The following is a 25,521-nucleotide window of genomic DNA, read 5'->3' on the forward strand; positions in this document are numbered from 1 at the left end:
AAAATGAATTATCAACTCTTCCAGGGAGACCAGCCTCCAGAACGTACAGAGGGATCTGTGGTGGTGGATTCCAGCAGGGACGAATTAATACTCTGTGAGGATGAGGATGTACACAACACTGAAGAGGGTGAGGAATGGGTGGATGAGGAGGATGAGGACGACATCTTGCCTCCGTAGAGCCAGTTTGTGCAGGGACAGATTAATTGGCAGCTTGTTTTGTGGGGGCCAAAACGAACCATTAATTTCAGCCACAGTCGTGTGGCAGACCCTGGCGCTGAAATGATTGGTTTGTTAAAGTGTGCATGTCCTGTTTATACAACATAAGGGTGGGTGGGAGGGCCCAAGGACAATTCCATCTTGCACCTCTTTTTTTCTTTGCATTATGTACTGTTTGGGGCCTAGTTTTTCAAACTGCCATCCTGTCTGCCACTGCAGTGTCACTCCTAGATGGGCCACGTGTTTGTGCCACCCACTCGTGTCGCTTAGCATAGTCATCCAGCTACCTCGGTGCAACCTTTTGGACATAAAAACACTATTGTGAGGTGTGAGGTGTTCAGAATAGACTGGAAATGAGTGGAAATTAAGGTTATTAAGGTTAATAATAGCATAGGAGCAGAAAAACCAACACATTCTGTGATTTTAGCTGTTTTTATGCTTTTTTAAAAAAAAATACAGATCCAAAACACAAAACCCAGAACCCAAAACACGGAAGGGTGGTTTTGGCAAAACCAATCCAGATCCAAAACACGAAGAAAGATCCAGATCCAAAACCAAAACACAAAACACGAAAAGTGGCCGGTGCACACCCCTACTCTGCACCCTTCCCCCACCCATGCACCCACATAGGCACCCCTACACCCATATAGGCAACCCTTTCCCAACCCATGCACCCACATACGCACCCCTTCCCTCACTTTGCAGCCATATAGACACCCCCCCATTGGCATACCTGCACACCACTACACCCATATAGGCACCCCTCCCTCCACCCATACACCCACATAGACACCCCTCTCCCTACTTATGCACCCACATAGGCACTCCTGCACCCATATAGTCACTCCTTCCCTCCCCAACTGTTCACCTGTATAGGCTCTCCTCCCCCCCACCCCTGTACCCATATAAGCATCCCTCCCTCCACCCATGCACCCCTGTACACCTCAGCCCCCACTCTGCACCCATATTGCCTCTCATCTCCCCACCCATGTACCCAGGGCCGGCGCTAGGCTGTGCTGCGCCCAGCGCCGTCCTGTGTTGCCACCCCTTTCCTCCTCCGCTCCCTCCCTTTGAGATTAAATATCAACTTTAACGCTGGTCTGGAGATGGGCATCTCCTGCGCCCTCCGGAAACAGTAGCGCTCCGGGCGGCGGACCGGCTTGCCCGTGCCTGGAGCCGCTACTGCATGTACCACATAAGTACCCCTGTGCACCCCTTCCTCCACTGTATGTATATAGAATGGCAGAGCAGTTTCTTCATGCATTTTTGTTTTCTAACCAGCTGACCAGGGAACACTAAACATTTAACACATTTTTTTTGATGACAGCTTAGAGCATACTGTACCACATCTAGAAGTAAAACCATTACATTTTTATACTATGTTTGGCATTTCACTTAAGAACACCAACTACAATATTAATCAGCTTATGTCCCTCTTCACATGTTGCATCAAATTGACACTGATTGGTCCTAGGTTCAATTAGCATGGGATAAATACCATGGCTAATGAGTTGGGGAGGTACACAGGCTTTGCAAGCTGAACTGACAAGAGCAGTATAGGAAACAGGAGGACAGGTGTGTTTATAAATGGAGAATACATTTGGATGTGCTGTTTCTATGGTTTATTTATACCATAAGGGCTCCTATCTGTACTCTTATGGTTTCTGAGTTGTTCATTTGGGGCTTTTACTGTATTTTGTGCTTGAAACCTATGTTTGGAAAAGTTATTAATTTCTGTAACATTCAGTTCAATTGTAGTGTAATGTCTCTTTAAAATGTCTATCTAGTTTTCAGCACAGTCTGTTGACTGTCTAATCCAAGATTTCTGGATTTTCCTGTGGTGTCCTTTGTTCTTATCCTATTTTACTGAAGGATTACTGTTAAAATGGCTACATTACACACAGTCCTTTTGTGGTCACTTTCAGTGGTAGTTGGAAGGAAAGAAAGAAAGCAATAAATAAAAAGCAGGCCGTCTGTAATGCTAGACTTTGCATATTACACCTTTTCACATCACAAACATGGCTCTGACCTGGGATTTTTAAAACTGGTCCAACCCCGCTGTGACCCGGGTCTGATCCCTTTCATGCTGCACCTTCGAACAGGGTTATTCCTGTTCACATTGAACCCAGGTCAGCCATGTAAAACCCTACAGATGTTATTAAAAACTTTTACTTTTTCAAACTCCCAAAGATAAGATCACAAAAGGGAACACAAGGGAGGGGTAAGGACTACTTGCAGCATTGCAGGAATCATGGCTGATGGATTATCACTGTGTAGCTATTTGATGCAACATAGTGCACAATTCACCTCCATCATTCCAATTGGCTAACACTGTAATGACCGTAGGGGTATTAACCCCTTTCAGACTGTCGGAATGCTGTCTGTGCGTCTGGCTGCTGACATCAAGTGAGACCCGGGAATATTCAATAAGCGTTTTTTTCTGAGTCCCGGGTTGGATAACCTTAGATTGGCCTGCTCACACTGCACTTCAATCTGGCTTGTTTCTGTGTTCAACCCTGCTCAATTGCAGGGTTAAAATGCCAGGTTGATAGACCCGGGAATTTGTTTGGCACATTCACACTGCACCTCGACCCGGCAATATCACAAGTTATTTTTGCGATGTGGAAGGGGTATGCTGTAACTGTCAGGCCTTATTTAAGGTCTAAAGAGCTAACTAACTACATTTTGGGATACAATCTGGACTAGTCTGTTAAAAAAAAAAAAAAAAACATTGCTAGAAGGTATGTCATTGTTTTCCCTGTAGGATTGGAACATCACAAAGTGATTACTAATGCTGGGCATACACTACAATTTATCTGTCCAATCTGGCTGGTTGGAAAGAAAATCTGGTAATGTATGGGAGCAAATGACAATCGTCCATTTGCTCACAAATGCTGAAAAACAGACAACTTGCCGTTCAGACAAATTCGTTAAATCAAATTAATTTAACCAATTTGAACAATTTTTTGTCCATTTCCCGGTGTTTAAGACCCTATGGTTGATTGTCATTGGCTCGCATACACTAATAGATTTTCGTTCCAACCAGCCAGATTGGACAGATAATTGTAGTGTATGCCCAGCATTAGCTATTACATTTTACAGCACATTCTTGGGGTGCATATCCACTACACTATTTGCTCCATGAGCGATATTGTGTAGTGTCCCTGGCAGCGGTCTGCTCAATCTCCTTAACAACATTGAGCGCACACATCATTCAGTGCCGACACCCTCCCTCATCCCCCAAACCTGCACAACCGGACGATAGTCAGGTTGGCTAGCAGGTTCGGGTGATGAACGACATCGTCAATGACCAGCAGGAGCGCACATCGCTGGTCGTTGACAGCATACTGTATCCACTGGACAATATAATGAACGATTGAATAACATAATCATTTATTATATTGTCTAATGGATATGCTGCATTACAGTTTGATTAATGATGGTACCACTATTGTTCTCTATGCAAATATATGGTTGATGTATGTCTGTAGTTATCAATGAGCCTGATTTCCAGTAACGCAGCAGTGAATTGCTAAAGGTTTACCCATATAATCCCTGATTTTTTTTTTTATTTTTATACTGGCTGCACGGTTAATAAAATGACAATTTTCTTAATCCCGATGGCCTTGCCAAGATTGCGCATTTATGTCCTTGTAAATTAGCTAGCAATTAATCTACTTTCAGACATAGAGGGGCCTACTTATCAAGTGGTAATGTAGGAAAAAACAACAACTGACTTTTGACCCTATTTCTTTGCTATGAGATTGAAAGTGGCAATAATAATAAACTCAAATCGGGCATTGTTATGCATATCTTGGCAATGAAATCTTGCAATAAACACTGCCCAAATTCGTAGTCCCTGTTGTGTTTGTAGTTGGCTGCCCTAGATTAGTCAAAAATAAAAGCCCTACAGATGTGTCCTCACTACTTTTTGCTGTAGTCGTGCCAACAGCCCCTATCTGCACACCTGGTCCTGTGAGTCTAAATCGCTATGCACAAAGCCCTAGCCCTGCCCACCTATTGATCCTACATGCAGCAGAGGCAAGGGTGAGCGGTTCTCCAGGTGCACGTCGGCCACATACTGTCAGAGTGACTGAGATGAGTCAGCTGTCTGCCCAGGCACCTGGCCAGAAGAGAAGTGGCATGAAATTTGTAGCTTATCTTTTACTGCTCAGACTCTGAGCAGTAAAATAAACTACACCATGAGGCACTGTACCCTTTACAGAGATGGCCACCGCTGGAGGAAGCCAGCATGCTACAGATAATACTAGTAATGTACCTACACATTTCCTTGTCAATTACTGCTGACCCCCTGACATGTGGGCACCATGCTGCAGGTAATAATAATAATGCACCAAGACATCTCCCTATTATGTATTTGCTCAGCCCTTCCCATGTGATTTACATGCTGCAGATGATGAGAATAATAATGTCTCCACACATCATCTGGTCATTTACCTGCTGACCCCCTGCCATGCGGTCACTATGCTGTAAATAATAAAAATTCCCATCTCCCTGTCATTTTCCTGCTCAGCCATGTTAAGTGGTGACCATGCTGCAGGTAATGCTAATAATAATGCACTCTCCTATCTCCCTGAGGGGCCTATTCATCAACACTAAAATAACGTTTTTAAGGACATTTTCCTTAATTACCATTATTTTAGTATTCCTGAAGACCCTTAACACAGGAGATATCACTGATATCTCCTGGTTAAGTTTGCCACACTCTCCATACATTAATATGGAAATTAGGTTAGTCATAAAAATTCCGAAAATTTATGTAGAACAAAGTAAAGTTTAGAAATTTTTTTTTTTTTTTTTTCCCTCTAAACTTTACTGTGTTCTGCCGGGAGAACAGTGTCGGCACAGCAGATGGAGCCTGCAGCGGCCAGGTAAGTGGGGGAGACTGGGGAGGTGAGCGGAGGGGGGGACAATTATGGCAGCTGTAGGCAGAGCTGTGCACGGACTGCTTTCACGGATGTAACAGTGCATGCGCAGTGCTGATTACAGCTATGGTAAGTTAGAGTAGATGGATACTTTTCCCTATTTCCCAAAAAGCTGTCATCGCAAAAATGACAGCTTTTCGGAATAGATACTGTACTTATAGAGAGGAGGATTGATTAATTCTTCCAGTAGTTAGGTTTAGAACTCGCATGGAGTTATACCTAATTACCTCCAGAAAATTTTTAGTTATGATGAATAGGCCCCTGAGCCTGTTAATGAAGGTGATGCCACTGGCAAATTGCATACCTTCCAACATGAATCTATGGATTCTGCTCAACTATAATCTATTTCAGTTTAAGAATTTGGTATTGAGATTTTTTGTTCTTTCCAAAAAATGTTGCCATCTGCGTTTTGAAAATCATTTAAGTGATTAAAGTGCCAGTGTGGCATCATCAATATTATACTGAAATAATTTTGTTAGAGTAAGGAGTGTCTGCATACTGTGCTTTTTAAGCAGGGAGTGAAAAGCACCAGCTTGAAATTCCCTTAAAATAGAAGGGAGGTGCAGGACCCAAGAGTTGGGACCATACTCGTCTGCTTTTTTTTTTTTTTTAATTTCTCATCCTTGGGAGAAGCAGCTGGGTTGTGACAGGGGCTGGGCCTGATGGTTTGTGTCATTAAGCCCCATCCCTTCACTGTAAATTGTTACAAAATGAAATAGGGGGTGGAGATAAATTACGTGAGAATCCTGTCATTAAGCCCTGCCCCTACACCGGGACCTGCGATCGCCGCAGAAATTCTACTCACTTCAATAGGAAGTGGGCAGAATGTGGGAGAAATGCCTAACATTCCAGGGGTGTGGGGGGTTACCCGAAAAATAAGGAGTGTCCCACGAATTCCAGGAGGGTAGACATGTATGGTTGGGACTGAAAATGGGAGGGGAAAGAACTAAGTGAGAGGAAGAGGAGTAAGTATTCTTAAATTGCTCCCCCTAAAAAGTCTAGATCCGCCACTGTCTCGAGTCCTAGTCTCATCGTGATGCCTGCTAGCAGAGGTGCACAGTACCTGGCAGCTCACTCATGCCAGGCATATCATGGTGTATTGAGGCTAGATGAGCGAGGACACATCTTTATGGGAACTTCTACCTTACTCTTCCATGTGCATTATTCTGCTCTTCTGTCTTGATTTTTGTCTTGATTTCTGATGTATCTCAATTTACATAATAACAAACAGAGGGCCTGATTCAGACCCGGTCGCAAGCGCTGTGCGCTCGCAACTGGGTCGATGGTGGGCTAGTGCGCATGCTCACGACTGAGCCGGTTCCATTATGCGCATGCGTGAGATATGAATAGCGAAGGGCAATCCGTTGCTCCAGATCTTGTACCAAAGGGGGCGTGCTGTCGATGTTGAGTGACAGCATGCCCCCTTTGGAGGGCGGGCTTGGGGAGTGGCTGCCCAAACAGAGGCGTTTCCATGTGAACTCCTCCGTTTGGGAGCGGCCCCACTGACATCACGAGTGTTGTCAGTGGGAGAGTTTTTGGCTCTGTTAGAGTCTAAATCTCTCTGGGGCTTGTGGCAACGAGAACCTACCACAAGGGTCTCGTCACAAGCCTGATGGTCTTGACCATTGCGACCATCTACCTGACAGCTTGCTATAGCTGTGGGTGGTCTCCCACAGATATGCGAGCAGCCAGGAGGCCGTTCAAAAAAATAAAAATAAAAAATAGCCTCTGGCCCTGATTCAGAGCGAGCGGCTCTGAATCAGGGCCAGAGGCTCATGCTGGAAGCTAATGCATTTTGTACTTCCAGGTGGTACAGTAATGGAAGGGTTTATGTACTGTGAGCATGGCTGATGTCCAAGAATGGCATGTGTGCATACAGTACCCCCCCCCCCTCCCCCCAAACTTTTTGGAACTTTCAATAGGGAAGGTATGTGGCCTTGTAATAGGAGGCTTAGCCACATGAGAAATGCCTTCCTCGAGTCATGCCCCCTGTTCTCAGCATGCTTAGCACTCTGAAAGCTGCTGGGTATGCCCCCAGTTACCCTCTCAACTGAATAAACACTGCGTGCATTCGCATGGCATACCCTAACCTCTGGACACTACAGCCCACAGATGGACCAGCAGGGCAGCGTCCAAAAAGCATGACCATCCTGCAAAATCAGGAAGGTTGGGAGGTATGTGTTTTTGTATGAAATGTGTGCATGTTCACCTTGTTAGGAGACGGATCACTCATGCTTGTTCCCTGCTGAAGAATGAGAACCTCCTGAAGCCTTTCCATCTGTACTATTGAAATGTGACTGCTGTGATCTCTTCACATCCATCAGCAACAGGAATACAAAACTCTTGTTCTGACTTAACTAGTGCTTTCACTTTGTTATGGGGTGTGGCAGTTTGTGCTCTTTACAAATTCTGTCCAAGTAAGGATGAGTCTCTGGGTATTTTATTTGTTTTCTCAAAATCTAATAAATTCATGGTAAGGAACCTTTGAGCAAAAGGCTCTTGTCTGTCCTCAGTAATTGCTGAGAGTTGTAATGAGCTATGTATAGCTGTACTAGTTTCTGACTAAAATGTTTGCCCCAAATGGCAACTTTCAAATTTTTCCCTCTTAGTGAGGTCCACTAGATCATGGTGACAATTTGACACAGTTCTCAGAATTTCATCACCACTCTCCTCCCCTGTCCTGCCCATTAAGTTAGGATGTGGGAAGGTGACTTTCTTCATGGAAATCTCCTTTTGGCTTTTAATAAACCATAAATATGACAATATGGTGACATAGATATTAACTATACATCTCTTTCCCCTTTAGGGTAGTGCTTTCAGAATGTCTGGTCGAGGAAAGAAGGTCCAGAAAGTTGCAGCTGGTAAATCTTCCCGATCCTCCAAGGCAGGTCTCCAGTTCCCAGTTGGCCGCATCCACACGTTTCTGAGGAAGGGGAACTATGCTGCGAGGATTGGATCTGCAGCCAGCATTTACTTGGCAGCCACCCTGGAATACCTATGTGCTGAGGTCTTTGAGCTGTCAGGAAATGCAGCCAGAGACAACAAGAAATCCTGGATCTTGCCCCGGCACATTCAGCTGGCTGTCAGGAATGATGAGGAACTGGCCAAGCTGTTTGAAGGGATCACTATAGCTGATGGAGGAGTTCTGCCAAATATCCATTCAGTCCTACTCCCAAAGAAGAGCCCAAAGGGTCCATCCTCTGATGCACTTAAAGCTGTAGAATCTCAGGAATTTTAACAATTTGGACATCTGGTTTTGCATAACTAATAAAAATTATTTTTTTAAATATGTACATTTTAAATAAAAATCACTCTCAGCTGCCTTGTGATCTGACATAAATTCAATTTGACTAATTCTCTTGTACAACATTGTTCCTCCACCCGTGAATTAAATTATCACTCTCATTGAAAGGTTTTTCTTTAACCCCTTAAGCTACCTACACACTATGCAATTATTGGGCTGATTTGCCAAAAAATGTGTGATCTGCCTCATTGATTGTATAGTGTGTATGAACTATCGTTTTGCCGATTAAAACTGTTTGAAAAGATCCACAAACTCCTTCCTCTGACTATCTGATTTGTTAAATCGAAAATCTTACCCGCAATTTCCAGAAATTGTACAGTGTGCATTCTCGATGATCTGCCCATATTTTCTAATTTTAATATTGGGTACCTAATGTGGTGTTTATTCCCGAGAATAATCGCCAGGAATGATGTCATGTAAATATATAAATGTGTGTATCAACATGGATTCTAGGCAGTGTCCTGTATTTGACCTGTAGGAATACAAAGCTTGGAGGATATTTGTCTTCCTGGAACCAGTCATCTAGATAACCATCTCTTCTCTCTACAGGCCATAAAGTTTGGGGAGAGATACATCCTTAATGCAGATGGTCAGACCTGGTCAAGCCAGGTCATGGGATATAAAATCCTTTAGGAGGGAGATGACAGGAATGTAGGGTATATTACCTGCTTATTGGTTTCTAAAGACCCCTTCACACTGTTTCAAGACCCCCTACTTCCTATAGACAATATAGAAGGGTGTGGCCGATTTCTTAATGCCCAGTGAACAGCAATGAAACAGTGAAAAACCCAAAGGTGGGGGCTAGTGAAGCTGTGAGAGTATAACTATGCATCTCCCTCAGTGATAAGTGTTCTTGTGCCCAAGGAGGGTCCTGACGACTGGCCAGAATCCAATGCTCCTGTGTCTCCTTCACGACTGAGTCTAGATGTAAAGACTCTGGGTTCTTTTCATTTTTAATTCCTTTTACTTTCTGAAACCTATTTGTGATATATTTGTATTGTCCATATTTGTGCTACCTTTTTCTGTAATCAATAACCTTGGAAATATTTTTCGGATTAAACATTCTTAATCCAGTGTATTCTCCGTGTTCTTGTCGAATTCACGAGCCTGTGAGGTCAAAGCTACGTACCTATATGTAAGTGAGTGTGCAAATTGAGATTTGAGCGGAGAACCTAATGACTCCCGTTAACTTCGTTGGTGGTGGCAGAACCGTGTTATAGTAACCGCACGTGCTGAGGTAACCATAAGTCACAGTTGGTGATTCTCAGATTGAGGTATCTGGAGAATCGGCCGGCTGGTCGTGACAAATTGGTGGCAAGCGGTGGGATGATAATTTTTGTTTTTATCACAAGAACTTAAGTGAATTAATGGTGTGTGATTCTTGAGAGAAACTACATCATAAATTCACCGGAGAATTACGCTCAAGGTTTAGATTTTAAACGGACATACATAGCAAATAGTTTCTGTTCCCCCCCACCCCCCCTCTTGTTTTTCTTTTTTATTTGGCAATTAGTTTGAGGTCCAGAATGACCACAGAGTACCTGCAACAGAAAAGAGATGACCTTGTGGCCATGTGTATGGAGAGAAACATTGCCTGGAAGGGCCAGAACAAGGATCAACTGGCCCAATTACTCCAAGTGGCGGATCAGAATCTTGCTGCTGAAGGTGGCCAGACAATGGACAACCCTGCTGCAGAGGCGCAATCTGTACTGGACCTTACAACAGATGCCCAGCGGGGGTTGGACACCTCTGCTGGGTCAAGTGAGTCTGCACTAGAGAGTTTCCTTCAAACTGCTGCCAGGCATATGAAGGACAGGGACCCTGCCACAACTCTGCAGCTGATGCAGCAGTTCCAAACGTCTGCGGACAGGGAAGCTGCTGAGCGGAAGGCAGTCTGAGAGGCTGAGGCTGCGGAGCGCCAGGCTGAGCGCGTGTTCCAGCTGGAGATGGCCAGACTCCGTGGACAGAATGCCACCTGTGAACCGGGTAGGAAAAAGCCCCGGCATGATCAATTTCCTGTGTTGGAGAAGGTTGGCGACCTCGATACGTTCCTGAGGGGGTTTGAAAGGACTTTCCGACAGTTTGCATTGGACCCCAGTGAATGGGCAAGTTATTTAACCCCTGGGCTGAGAGGAAAACCTTTGGAGGTGTTTGCAGATCTTCCCCAGGAACTGGATGGTGATTATGCTGCGATTAAAAAAGCCTTGTTACAGCGTTTCAACATCACCCCTGAGGCTTATCGACAAAAGTTCAGAGACTCAAAGCACAGTCCCTCTGATACCTATGCGGGACTGTTAGCGCAATTGTCAACCCTGTTGCATCAGTGGGTTGATGGATTGCAGGTGACGGACTTCGACAAACTAAAGGACCTTATTCTCCAGGAACAGTTCCTCGCACTGTGTCCAGCGAAGGTCAAAGAGTGGGTCCTGGATCGGGAACCCAAAATGTCTCAGGAGGCTGCCAGCCTGGCAGACAGGTACACCAGCACTCGGGCTTCTGTGGTGAAGAAGAGCTGGGGGATGCCAGGACAAGCGGCATGGGGAGAGAGACGACCCAGAGGATCACCCCCGCGGTACCCTGCAAAACCAGCTGTTGCTGCACCTTTTGGGGGGGCGGGGGGAAAACCTGTTTTGACAACTGGCCGCAGGTGTTTTACATGCAATGAGCTGGGGCACATCAGTGTCGATTGCCCCAAGAAGAAAAGATCAACACCCGCTCCTGTGAGTGGCCCGGCAGGAAAACCTGTGCCAGCCATCCTGTGTGTGGAAGGGCCCCAAGGACACCCCTGGGACAATCTACAAGCGGTCCAGGTAGGACACCAAGTTGCACTTGGGCTATTAGACTCCGGCTCAGACCTGACTCTCATCCACCCAGCCTTAGTGGGTCCCGCGGATATTATTCCAGGGAAGACTATTACAGTGCGGGGAGTGGGTGGGGTGCACCCAGAGGTGCCTATGGCTCGTGTGTATCTTGACTGGGGAGTTGGGAGAGGTATCCGGGATGTTGGGGTGCTGGACAATTTACCTGCTACAGTACTGTTGGGGTGTGATTTGGGGAAAATGCATACTAAATATGTAACTGAGAATTATGTTGTAAATGATGCAAAGGTACAATCTAACCCCTTTTTTCCCCAGGTGACCCCTGCTGACCGACCCAGCATGGGCACAAATGAATGTGATTGTATCATTGATGTACAAAGTTCTGTTCTAGCAAATAACCCTTTGCAGTTCCACAGGCCGGAGTCTGGTCAGTCAGAACTGGGTCTGATGGTGTACCCTAATGAAAAACTGTGTAATGTACTGTTAACAGATGATATTGCAAATGTACCATCATCAGGGGTTGGAGTGAATAGGGTATGCAACAATGAGTCCAATGTAACCCCTTCATTTACAGTAATGACCCAGCCCACAGCAGCGCAGAGGGGCTGTGAGTTAACCCTTGCAGGTGTGGAAACCAGCTCAATAGAGGTCAATCCTCCCTCATCCCCCCTCCCTCCCTGTACACAGGTCAGTCTCAGACACTGAATTGGCAAAGGGCAGGGCAGCTGCTGCCGCCGCCCTAACTCCTTACAATAACCAGGTAGTCCAGAGGGATGCTATCAAAGCTGCACAGGACACTGACCTTAGCCTGGAATCTGTAAGAGCACGAGTTAGCCGAGCAGGTCAGGAAGGGAAACATGTTAGAATCAGCCAGGAATACCAGGAAGGGAAACCAGATATAATTTTTGTGGAAAATTAAATATCTTTGGAGAGAAATGTCAGGGTTGTACAACAAGGTGCAGTTACTGGCATAGCCGAGTGTCCCTCTGTATATGGTACTGGTGAAATTACTCCAGTCCCTGGTGCAAATGATCTGGAAAAATTACAAGTACCAGGGATTGATGGTAACAAAATGTGTAAACGTGTGTCTGATGTGACCCCTGCCATAATTGTAAGTACCAGGGAGGAAGCAGCACAGAGGAGCTGTGCAGTAATCCCTGAAGGAATGAGCAGTGGTCTGCTAGCAGTCACAGAGGACAGTAATATTGTGTGTCCAAAGTCTCCCCACCCTCACACACCGACCCTCATTCCAGCAGATCTAGGAAGACAGGAAGTTTTCAAGATGGAATCTGGTAGGGTCAGTAATGTGTTAGAGTCCACCCATGTTTGTATGGCAACTGATGGTCCAGGTATCAGGGCCAAAGTATATAGTTCCCAGTATGTGATGTATCTCTGTGCTAAGACAGGTCAAGAGGGGGAGGAAAGGATTCTAGTCCCAACTAACTATGACAGAGAGAACCATAGCCTCATACTTCCTGCTGCTGAGCCTGTGATCCTGTCACACACCACTGACCCAGTCATAAGCCATACACCCCCCACTGAGCTGTTGGATAAGGACCTGACTGGAATGCTGGATAGCAATGTATTAGAATTAGATGATCCTGTGAGGGAGGAGGGTGTGTCAGAGCCACAGCTGACACAGTTAAGCATCCTACCCCTTGAATTAGAAGTGCAGGCTGGTAACCAACTGTTTAAAAATGTGATGTCTGATTGTACGTTGTCTCCAATGACTGACATGGAGTTTGCAAAAGTTCCTTCTCCTTTTGTAGGTCTCTGGGAGCTAGAGATTGACAATGATCACTCCCAGATACTGTGTAAGGAGATGGAGCCAGGGCAGAGTGATAAAGGGAAGTACTCCCTACCTGAGCCAGCAGTGATTCAGACCAGGTCAGATGAGCTGGAGGCCCAGGACTGCCCAGAAGGCATGAGTGAGGTGCCGTACTCAAGGCACAGGGTGGAAGGAGGTATCCTTCACCCACAACCCGACATGGTGGAGGCTATGACTGCATGGTCTACCCCTAAGGTTGATGAGAAGGTTGTGTCTATGTTAGGTACTGCCGAGTACTCCCACCCATCTGAATCCCACTCCAGCACTCTAAACCAAATACTTAGGACATTTGTGAAATCCCAGGGAAGAGACCAGGAGAGGTTCCTGCCGCATCTCCTCTTGCCATACGGCGATGTGCCACAGGAACCCTCTGGACTCCTATGCGGGTGCAGGGTGTGCAACCACTTAGATTTGGTTAGGAAAGAGTGGGAAGGTAAATTGATTCCCCCTGAAATGTCAGTGGTGTCATACATGGTGACGTTAAGGGAGGAGTTGCAGTCCCTAAGGGGAATGGCGCAGAACGATCTGAATGCTGCTCAGGAGAAACGGAAGCTCTGGTATGACTGCAGCATGAGGGAGGGTACAATTGAGTTAGGCCAAAAGGGCCTGGTGCTGAGCCCTATGCAGCTGACCAAGCAACAGGCTGCCTGGGAAAGTCCCCAGCTACTAGTACCACATCTCCAAGATATCAATAATATGTTGGCACAAGGGGATGGGTGGAAGAGGCAGACTGTGCACCACAGTAATTTGCGCATAGCTTGGCATAACATGGAAGCTTGTGTAATAGCCATGTGTCACCTAAATGAAAATGATCAGAAATCTGACCCCTTGGTGGATTTAGAAGCTGCTGCCCTGCCATGAGGTGACATGGTATTGGGGGTCACAGGAGAGAATGTGATAGGTGGATCACTGTCTCTCCTGTGCCCATCTTCAGGGGGAGGTGTGGTGTTTATTCCCGAGAATAATCGCCAGGAATGATGTCATTTAAATATATATATATATATATATATATATAAATGTGTGTATCAACATGGATTCTAGGCAGTGTCCTGTATTTGACCTGTAGGAATACAAAGCTTGGAGGAGATTTGTCTTCCTGGAACCAGTCATCTAGATAACCATCTCTTCTCTCTACAGGCCATAAAGTTTGGGGAGAGATACATCCTTAATGCAGATGGTCAGACCTGGTCAAGCCAGGTCATGGGATATAAAATCCTTTAGGAGGGAGATGACAGGAATGTAGGGTATGTTACCTGCTTATTGGTTTCTAAAGACCCTTTCACACTGTTTCAAGACCCCCTTCTTCCTATAGACAATATGGAAGGGTGTGGCTGATTTCTTAATGCCCAGTGTACAGCAATGAAACAGTGAAAAACCCAAAGGTGGGGGCTAGTGAAGCTGTGAGAGTATAACTATGCATCTCCCTCAGTGATAAGTGTTCTTGTGCCCAAGGAGGGTCCTGACGACTGGCCAGAATCCAATGCTCCTGTGTCTCCTTCACGACTGAGTCTAGATGTAAAGACTCTGGGTTCTTTTCATTTTTAATTCCTTTTACTTTCTGAAACCTATTTGTGATATATTTGTATTGTCCATATTTGTTCTACCTTTTTCTGTAATCAATAACCTTGGAAATATTTTTCGGATTAAACATTCTTAATCCAGTGTATTCTCCGTGTTCTTGTCGAATTCACGAGCCTATGAGGTCAAAGCTACGTACCTATATGTAAGTGAGTGTGCAAATTGAGATTTGAGCGGAGAACCTAACGACTCCCGTTAACTTCGTTGGTGGTGGCAGAACCGTGTTATAGTAACCGCACGTGCTGAGGTAACCATAAGTCACAGTTGGCGATTCTCAGATTGAGGTATCTGGAGAATCGGCCGGCTGGTCGTGACACCTTGCTTCAGCTGTGGGGTTTTCTCAACCTTGTAACTGAGGTATGTGTGGTGGTTGTTGTGTTTTTTTTTTGTTTGTTTTTTTAAATTCTGACCAGGAAAATTTAAAGGTGGAAACTGTATACCTTTTTTAACACTGCCAAAAACCAGAAAAAAAATCCAAAAGTGGAAGGGGGAAAAATAGAAACAAACTACAATTTTACAAAAAAAATAGTAAAATGACAGTTTGAATGCTGATTGGTTAGTACTTTCTCTCTCCACACTTTTGATCTCCCCCTTTTGTGTTTCAGAAAATACCATTAGTCCATATTTTTTTTGTTTTTACTCATTTTAACAAGTCAGGGATATATATGTTTTTGGTTCCCACACCACCCCCCCCAATCCCTTGCTGCGCTCTACCTTTAAGGTGCGTACACATGGGGCAATTTGCTCCATGAGCGAAATCGTCCCATGTGTCCCCAGCAGGGGTGTGCTCAGTGCAGTTCATGACACTGGACGAAATCAAGAACTCTTTTTTTGTTCAGCGCCGGCCACCCACACTCATCCCCTAGAATTATCGTCAGGTTCGGGCGATAAACGGTAACTGCTGACTACAAACTGGAGCACGCATTGGTAGTTATCGTTCATCATTTTGGGAATGAAACTGGATGACAATGACGTCGTTATTGTTTAAAAAATTGATTGGTTTGTACGCACCATAACACTCGTCTTGGTAATTACTACAGTACTTTGAAAGGAGGGAGATGGGTAAACCTCCGGTTGGATTAAGAGTGTAGTACATTTATTAGTGAAAGCAGTATAATATTTGAGTGGTGGTGTTAGACAGGGTTCCATGGATAGCACAATCTTCTGGATGTAACATCCACACAGAGATCTATCTATCCTGTAATTTAGCATACACTTTCCTATAGCAAAATTCTCATGCAGATTGAAGAGCTAAATTATTAAAATTGAGAATTTTCTATAGTTCAAAATATCTTGGAAGAACATTTGAAAGGCTTAGTTGGTTATTCCTTAAAATAATAAATCGGAAGAACCTCCATCACAATAGTTGCAGCAGTACATCAAGTACTAAGAGCCAGATTAAGGGGGAGTCACAGGGGGCGGCCGGAGCTGCTCTCCCCAGCTCTAGCTGCTGCTATCCTCCCATGGCAGGGCCAGTCCAGTGATTGCGAGTGGTCCTGGCCTGCCTGCACGCTGCAGGACACAGGCATTGAGTACCGGGGCCGCAATCATGTGACCCGGCCGGAACAATAACTTTTTTTTTCCTCTGCAAGGCATTGCGCGTGTGACAGTGCGATGAAGAAGAACAGAGAGACTGACACTGAGGAGCCTGCTGTCACTGACTCTGCAATGAGGAGGACTCTAGAGGAGCAAGCAGAAGATCTGTAATCCAGGTAAGTGAAGAAGGGGAGGGGAGAAGGCATTTGAGGCTATATAGAGACACAGTGGGGCAGGGCTGTGGCTATAGGGAGACACTGGGGGCTGGGCTTGCTGCAAACAGCGTAAGCTAAGGCTATAGGGAGGCACAAGGGTGGTCCAAGGTTACAAGGTAGATGCAGGGGGGAGGGACTGAGCCGTGAGCTATAGAGAGACATGGGGGTACAGGTAGGACTTGTACTGCTGCCTCTTGGAGGTCCTGACAGGGGGAGGGCCCCCCTGTCTTAAGTGCCCCGGGCCCCCCGCATAGGCAAACGCAGGGGGGGTTTCTGTCTGCCTGGAAACCCCCTCCCCAGCCCACAATAGAAATAGTAATGTAATAGAATTTTACTAGTGCTGAATGTTCTTCTCAGTATCACAAATGAAATAATTAGTACCACCTGTGGATCTTTTAACATGTATCAGTCAGTAATAAATAACCTGTGCACCAACTCGGAGATCTTGAAAACATTCACTGTTAGGGATGTGCTGCTCTGATTCAGAGCCGCTCACAATATGTACATATATGTCCAGGGCAGTGCTAGGTTATTCTGCTGCTCCCCCAGACTCCCGGAACTTGCTCCAATGCTCTGGAATGGTGCCCACATCTAAAATAAAAACCTTCAGCTCAGGCAGGATGGCCCTACTGCAGCACTTAATGGCTTACCGTGATTGCTGATCCTCTCTATATGCTGGAATTATGACACACAATATACTTTGTATGACGCATATTAAAGCTGGTTAAATGCTAATTCTACCCTCTTCATGGACTGGCCGCACTCACTCTAAAATCAAGCATTTGGAAACCCCCCTTTAGAAATCCTGCATTTGCCACTGCCCCCCCGAGTGCTTAATCCGGCCCTGACTAATGTGTAATCAAGGACCCAGGTTATGTGTATTCTGATGTTTCAAAGAATACAACTTGGACTACTCAACAGCTATATTCAATAGCTTGGAACTAGACTTTGTCTCATCACCTATTCCAGAAATATGAATACACCTGAATTTCTGGGTGCCGAGTTGAATAGAGTCCCAGTTCAGAATAACTCTGAGCACCAGAGTCCTGGCTTGGGACCGCTGTCAGTTTAGAGCTCTGATTTAAAAACAAAACAAAACAAAAAAACAACAACTCTGGTTTTGGAATGTGAAACCGGTCCAAATTAAATGACTTCAGTCTTTTTTATCGATTGGCTTAACAAAACACGATGTTGCATTAGAACCAAAACACGGGTCTGAGCACCTCTAATTATAATAAGGGAGGTTAGTCAATGCATTAACATATAGTTGGTTTATACAGTATTACAAGAGGTTCTAGCAGGTCAGCATTCATAAAGGACTCTTGGTTGTCCATTCACATGACCAAAACAATCCAACGTGAAGTTCTGTGCATTAAAAACAACAATCTGTTATTAGACATGAGTGATTCGGTTTTACTGAATACACATGAATCTTGGAATTCCAAGTCCCAGCTCAGATCACTTTGGACTTCTGAGTAAAACCAAGTTTGGAACTGGCATTTAAAAACTGGATCATGTGTGTTTTGGATTGCATTGAAGTCCCTCCCTTGTGCTGTGAGGTGGTCAAAATGGAATAAATATAGGTGGAAAGCACTGCACAGACACACAAGGAATCAAAAGAAGTTTAATAAATCACTATTTAATAAAAAGTAATACACAATAATATACCTCCAGTCTACTAATACTAAAAGGTTAATGTCTGGAATAGCATGGTACACTGCTAACATAAATACACAATGTAACAATACCAATGGATACAATAAAAGATATCAAATATGTTGTGGATAAAAATGACTGAATAGTCCCTCCTACATAAAAATAAAGGTGGTCAAAATGGACTGGAAATTTATCTTAATACTAAAACAAAAAACAGGTCCAAGCTACATGATTTTTAGCTGCTTTTATTGCTCTTTAAAGAAATCCAAAACACTTGGGTGTCTATTTACTACAATCTGCATTGGTAATGCAGATTGTAGTGTGATATTACCGAGTGAATTCGGATTGCGAATTCAGGCAATATCACAGGGGTTTACTACAAATCCTTTGCAGTGACAGAGCTTGCGATAAAGCTCTGTCCCTGCGAATCCCCTCAGCACACTAGTCACAGTATTTTCGCAAAAAAAATACCATGACAAGTGCCACGCTCATGCGCCGACTGACTGCCACTGCTACCCCTCTAAACCCGCCCCTGTCACCAAGCCCTGCCCCCGTGATCGCGGACCCCCCTCCCCCTTAATTACACTTACCTGCATGATCCGCGCTCCGGTGATGTCCTCAGGTTAGCTGACATCCCATACTGCACTGGGACCCTGTCAGGTGACGACCGGGCTGCAGTGTAGCATGGGAGACCAGCTGACCAGAGAGAGGACATCACCGGATCCCCGATCACCGGTCCCTGGAGTCAGGTAAGTTTGTTTTTTTCTTTACTTTTTTTTAGAAGTGTATCAGCGTGTGGTCTGTTTAGACCACACAGCTGATCACTGGGGCTGGCTCCGTGCTCTGCTCTCCCCGTCAGAGCGAAGCAGGAGTCCGGTAACAGGGGGAGATCCTGGATAACGCCACCTCCAGGTGGTGTTATTATCACAAGGCTTTCCCCGGTATTTTTTCACAATTTATTTTTAGTGACTTTGGCCAGATCACATTTCCCATTACAATTATGGGAAATGCGATCTGCTTACTGCTTATAAGTGATACTAAAGCTGCATACACACACAACAATTTTTTGAATGATTATCGTTAAACGATATCGTTTGAAAAAATCGTTCACTTTCTGAGTCAAACGATGAATGATAATCGTTCATGCGTGTACACGTTTGTAGTTTGTAGTTCAGTCAGACTTGTCAACTCAACGATTTTCATTAAGGGAATATGCGAAAATCGTTTGTAGTTCAAAAAAATCGTTCATTACACTTTAAAAAATCTGACAGAAAATCATTCATAAAATCATTGGTAACAAAATCGTTGTGTGTGTATGCAGCTTAAGGGGTTGGAGTAGAATTTTCCGAATTCTACTCCAATTGCCCTGTAGTAACTTTAAGTGAAACTAAAATAATGTGAAAAGGGTGTGAAAACAACCTTTTTCACTTTATTTTAGTAAAAATAATGTTAATAAATAGAGCCCTTGGACTTTTTGTCACAGCCAAATCTTGATGTTTTAGAAAACAAGGGGGTCTGCGCATATCTTTACCTGTTTATTCAAGGTGCCGGTAGATCCATAATGGCAAAGAACAGTAATTTTTACTTTTTATGGAAGGGTTATCTGGTTTCAGTATCAGTGGCAATACACAAGAAATACAGGATTCTTTTGAAATACACACCAAAGTGTAATGGTGCATACACACGGTCAGATTTTTCCTTCAGATCAGAACGATATCGATTTAAAAATCGTTCAGTCATTCATATCTGAAGGAAAATCTAACATATCTGACATGCCTGAACGATGGACAATGAACGATGCGCGTTCCCGTTTGTCAGATAACGATATCTGACATCTGATGTGTTTGCAGTCAGACTTGGACGATTCCATTCATTTTAATGCAGTCAAAAATCGTTCAATTGTTCAAATCGTTCAAAACTTTGGTAAAATCGTTCAAATCGTTCAATTGTTCATCTGACAAATCTGACTGTGTGTATGCTCCATTAGAGATGTGGAAAGAAATGTAGGACACGAACAGTAGTGTAACATATCAGTTCCTAATGAAGTCCTTTTCTTCTTCAGGGTCCATAGGGATCCACAGGGATACCATATACCCCACCCCTAGCCATAGGCCTTAAGTTGTTCATTTGATGCGGCAGGATCAAGACACACCTTTGGAACAGAGGACTGCTTTTGCAGTATAAGCTTTTATTTTTTGATTTATTTTACTTTATTTTCTTATGTTTGAGTCAGCAGTACACAGTGTCTGTATTAAGATGCAGATAATGCGACCATCTACCTCCGCCGGGCCAAAACAGCAATAATTGTGCTGGTGATTTTGGAGGGTCTCTGTTTATCTTGCTAGCAGCGACGCTGAGACCTGGACTGCAGCCAGATGCAAGGAGATGACAGCTAAGGTGATTCCACGCTTACGAGGAATCGCACGCAGCAGTCCTTGCTTCTGGTGTCAGAGACACACCAGAAGCTGCTGCTGTCAGGGCCCGGAATTGACCGCGTCCTACCTACACAACCGGTACCTTATCGTCTTATGCTGGGGATCGGCAGCAGACGCTATCTGCTGACACTAGGCCAGCGTACCCATCTGGTTAATGCAGCTTAGGGGAGGAAGGTGCGCCCTTGGCAGCTCCTTCCCCGACCCATACACAGCCTTCAATAAGTGTCGCGCCTCTGGGTCGCTCTGCCTACCCTCCATGTGTATTTGAGATGCTCACAGCCTACAATCTGTGTGCTACTATTTGTCTATTTGTCTCAGGATGGTTTGGGTTAGTCTCCATGTATACCTTTCCCGTGGTTAAGGTATACAGTGCTCTATATCCTACCATGCTTTGGTTTTAGTCGTTGCTTTAAAGTATGTTGCGATTATTTACATACTGTATGCGTTGTATGTGACTGTTTGCTAGCTGCTGTATTGATACTGTCCTTTATTTCTGACTATCAGTTATAAATATCACTGTGTTTTCTCTCCATCCCTCTGGGGTGGGGGTTTTCCTCTGGGTACAGTACTTCACATTTAAATTGAATTTGTGAAGGCTGTCACATTGCATTTGTATTGTTCCTTTACATTGAAAATGTCAAGAGATAAAGGTAAACAGGACACAGATGCTCCTGTACTGATATCATGTAAAGCCTGTACGACAAGTTTGTCTTCACAGGATGGATGCTACAGTCAGAAAGATTGCATGTCTTAAGACAATATTTTCAGCTTCTGGAGCGGTTAACTGTCCAGCTATGGCTGGAGCCTGGGTAGCTAGAGCTGTTGACAGGAGCATTAGAAGAAGATTCTTTATCAGATGCTAACAGAGAACAGATGATGTACAGTATATCTCCCATATACGGGAAGAAGCTTCCTATTTGGAAAGAGTTGCATGGAATGCTGGAATTATAGCATCCAAAGCATCAGCAGCTTCAGTAGTAGCACGCAGGGCTTTTTGGTTAAGATCCTGGAAGGCTCATACAGGATCCAAGAGGGCTCTGGAAAATTATTTTTGGAGCAGAGAAAGACAAACTAATATCTACTCTGCTCCAGGCAGGCCGGTCCATATTCAATCCGACAAAGCGACCACAGTGGCCTGTCTCCATCATATGTGAGGCACTAGAAATCTTGCAGCACTGAAGGGAGTGACGAGAAATCTGATTTGGGCAGAACGTCAACTTCTGCCCATTTTCGGCCATATTCATACCGGGAGTACTCAATTGGGAAGCAGACAGTTGCCAGGAAACACATGCCGGAGAATGGACTTTCCATCCAGGAGTGTTTCAGTTCCTAATAAACAAGTGTGGTCTACCAGAAGTGGATCTCATAGCATCACGTCACAACCACAAGCTACCCAGGTATGTGTCCAGGTCCAGAGACCCATCAGAAGCATTCGTGGATGCACTGGCAGTAAGATGGGACTTCAAGATGGCGTATCTCTTTCCTCCAATTTCACTCCTCCTAAGAGTTCTCAGGAAATTCAAGCAGGAACGGGGAACAGTGCTACTGTTGGCTTCAGCTTGGCCCAGACATCATTAGTTCACCGACATACAGAATTTGTCAATAGACAGTCCGTATCCTCTTCCTCTGTCAGGATCTTCTAATACAGGGTTCCTGCCGACATCCGGACTTACCTCATCTGGCTTTGATGGCATGGCTCTTGAATCTTTCATCTTAAGAGCAAAAGGTTTTTCCAGTTCTGTGATTCAAATAATGATTAGGGCACAAAAGCCTTCCCCTGCCCGCATCTATTACAGAGTTTGGAATTCCTTTGGTCAATAGTGTTCCTGCAGCAAACATGACCCTAAAGTGTTTAGGGTTGTCTGGGTTCTGGCTTTTCTCCAGAATGGATTAGACCTTGCTATCAACTCATGAAGCTGTCCCATCCGGCTGTACATCATCCCTGCAGGGACTGGATTGGTTCTTCCTCATTTTTTCTGTCCTGCTGGTGCATTGCTTGGATGCTGGTGATAGCATCTTACATGTGTTTCTGGTTCCATAGAGTTGGTATCTCTCAATGTGATTGTCAGCATCTCCAGTCCTGAGTCTGTCAAGTCTCCTGTTGTATAACATCCCAGCAGGGTTCCAGCATAACATCGTGGTTATCTCCGCTGCAGAATGTCTCCAGCCTTCAAAGTGCCGTGTCATATTGCGGTGGCACAAAGCGCACTTCTGTGTCTGAGGGTCTCCAGCTTTACATCGCAACTACCTCTGCAATGGGCAGCTCATTCAGAGCCGCTCGCAAGTGGCCTGATGTTGAGGCAGTGCATGCGCGAGCCCCACCGAGTGACTGAAGTTCAGTCGCTACGGGGCTCACAACAAGATGGGGTGGCTGTCGATGGTGAGTGACAGCTCACCCCATTTTGTGGGCGGGTAGGGGGGTGGCTGGACATACGTAGGCTTTCCTTTAGGAACACCTGGCATTTGTAGGGAGGGCAAACTGACATCACTATTGATTTCAGTAGTGGACTCCCTGGTGTAGGGTATCGTCGCAAGGCAGATGATCGCGATTATCCGCAATGGTCTCCTGGCCGCTCGCACAAGCTGTGGGTGGTCTCCCACAGCTTTGCGAGTGGCTGGAAAAAAAAAACGCCCACAAACCCAGCGAGCGGTCAGCGGCTTGCGAGCGGGTCTGAATCAGGGCCTGGGTGTATACATCATCTTCCGGTTGCCGCATAACCACCCAGCAGCATTAACTGCACTGCAGCATCTGAGATTTCAGCATAACATCGTGGCGATCTCTGCTGCAGCATTCCAAGTGCCATGTCATATTCCTGCGGCACAGTGCGAACTACTGAGTCCGAGGGTCTCCAGCCTTAGATTGCAACTACCTCTGCAGTGTGGTCCCAGTTGCCACATCACTTCCCAGCGGCATTGACCGCAGTGCAGCATCTGAGTGGACTAGCCTAAACATCACGGCAATCTTTGCTGCTCTGCATCTTCAATCATCACAATTGCCACACCATCCTGGCGGCACTAATCACAGTGCAGTGTCTAAGTAGACTTTATTATACACCAAGGTTATCTCCGCTGCTCTGCATCTTGGAACATCCCCAGCCATTCACACTGTGACCTGCACCGGGACCATCAGGTCACCATATTAGTATCTCCAGCCCCCAAGGCTGCTCCGTGACCATCAGATCACCACCTTTGCCAAGTATCTCTAACCACCAAGGCTGCTCTGTGACCATCGGGTCACCACCTTTGTCAAGCACCTCCAGCCCTCAAAGCTGCTTCATGACCACTTGGTCTCCACCTTTGTCAAGCTCCTCCAGTGCTCAAGGCTGCTAAATGACCACCAGATCTCCACCTTTGTCTAGCATCTACGGTCTTGGGTTACAAATGCACTATTGTTCGGTTGATCCCATTGCTATTACAATCCTCAGATCTATTGCCTCCTGCTGAAGAGGTTCTTCTTGGGATTCATAACATTATCACCGGCCATAAAATATTTTTAAAAACTTCCAATAGTGTCTGAGAAATATCTTCATGGAACCTATCCAAAACCTGGCCCAGGTCCTTGCAGCTCAGATTGAGGTTCTGACTCAGAAGGTTCAAGAACTTTCTTTTCGGGTCGAGGAATCACGTGCTACTTCTGCCCAAGCAGCAATTTGCGTACCAAAATTAGATTTGCCAGACCGATTTCAAAGAGTTCTGCAGGTTATATTTCAGACTATGACCATGATCCTCTGGTTCTGAAACTCAACAAGTGGGAAAGGTCATTTTGCTGCTTCAAGGCGATCCCCAAACCTGGGCTTTCAGTCCTACCTCCCCGCACAGTGCCCTTCAAACTGTGGATGCCTTCTTCTCTGCAATAGGCCTCCTCTATGATGATCCAGACAAGGTGGCCTTGGCTGAGGCTAGCCTCCGATCTTTAAAGCAGGGACAGAGAGCGGCTGATAATTACTGCACTGAGTTTTGCAAGTGGTCAGTCGACTCTGGGTGGAATGACCCTGCACTCCGGAGTCAGTTTTGCCTTGGTCTTTCTGACCAGACAAAAGACATTTTGGTACAACATTTAGCTCCCGAGACTTTGGATGATTTCATGCACCTGGCCATTCGCATTGACAGCCCACTTTGAGAATGAAGATTGGAGAAAGGACTCCCCATGTATTTTCCGCAGTCGCCGGTATGGGTGACTCCTCCTGACTAAGGGGAACCCATGCAACTAGGAGCTTTCCATTTTGTCCTCGGAAGAGAAGCACAGTAGACGCTTCCAATCTCTTTGCCTATACTATGGAGGAAAAGGACCACCTTTGTTTGTCCAATCAAGTTGGGAAAAAGCAAGGTCTAGGTGAACAGGGGGGGTTACATTTAGGCCTTGCATCTGTCTCTCCCAGTAACTCAGGCCCTGATTCAGACCCGCTCGCAGGTCTGAAGGGCATTTTTTTTTTCTCAGTCCGGCCTCCTGGCCGCTCGCTAAGCTGTGGGTGACGACCCACAGCTTTAGTGAGTGGCCAGGTGATGGTCATGATGGTCGTGACCATTGGGGCTTGTGGCGAGACCCTTGTGGTAGGGCCTCGTCTGCCGCAAGCCCCAGTGAGCTTCCGGCTCCAATAGAGCTGGAAGCTCACCACTGATATCCCTCGTGATGTCAGTGGGGCTGCCCCCAAATGGCAGGTGTTCCTTCGGGAACCCCCCCCGGCTCGCCTACCAAACGGGGCAAGCTGTAGATCAACATCGACAGCCGCCCATTTTGGATGCAAGCGCCGGAACAAGTGATTTCTCGCTCACTCCGGGGCTCGCACACGCACAGTGCACACTGCCTGGCCATCGACCTGCTTGCGAGCAGGTCTGAATCAGGCCCTCAGTCCTTATCCCCACAGTAATCCTGATGAATAATCAGCAAGTTCCCATTTCTGCCTTCCTGGACAGCCGACAGCTGATAACTTTATGGACATTTTTTTTTCTTTCCATACCCTAGGATTAGTGTCCAATTCTTTTTCACC

At 45.5% G+C, this 25,521-nt stretch overlaps 1 protein-coding gene across 2 annotated transcripts; it reads left to right on the forward strand.

Annotated features, from left to right (window-relative positions):
* The first annotated feature begins 1,720 nt into the window (after positions 1-1,720).
* LOC148539192 (histone H2A-like) lies at positions 1,721-8,483 on the forward strand. 2 transcript variants are annotated; one of them, XM_088451495.1, is made up of 2 exons: positions 1,721-1,791; positions 7,969-8,483. In XM_088451495.1, exon 2 carries the CDS (start codon positions 7,984-7,986, stop codon positions 8,398-8,400), a length of 417 nt encoding a protein of 138 aa, XP_088307621.1. In that variant the 5' UTR covers positions 1,721-1,791; positions 7,969-7,983; the 3' UTR covers positions 8,401-8,483. The 2 variants fall into 2 exon arrangements, with proteins under 2 accessions (XP_088307621.1, XP_088307620.1); XM_088451494.1 differs by lacking the exon at positions 1,721-1,791 and adding an exon at positions 7,272-7,336.
* The last annotated feature ends 17,038 nt before the right edge of the window (positions 8,484-25,521 follow it).

This window comes from Taudactylus pleione, unplaced genomic scaffold (assembly GCF_031769625.1).
Source record: "Taudactylus pleione unplaced genomic scaffold, aTauple2 ptg000026l, whole genome shotgun sequence".
In the NCBI taxonomy this organism is placed as follows: Eukaryota; Metazoa; Chordata; class Amphibia; order Anura; family Myobatrachidae; genus Taudactylus; species Taudactylus pleione.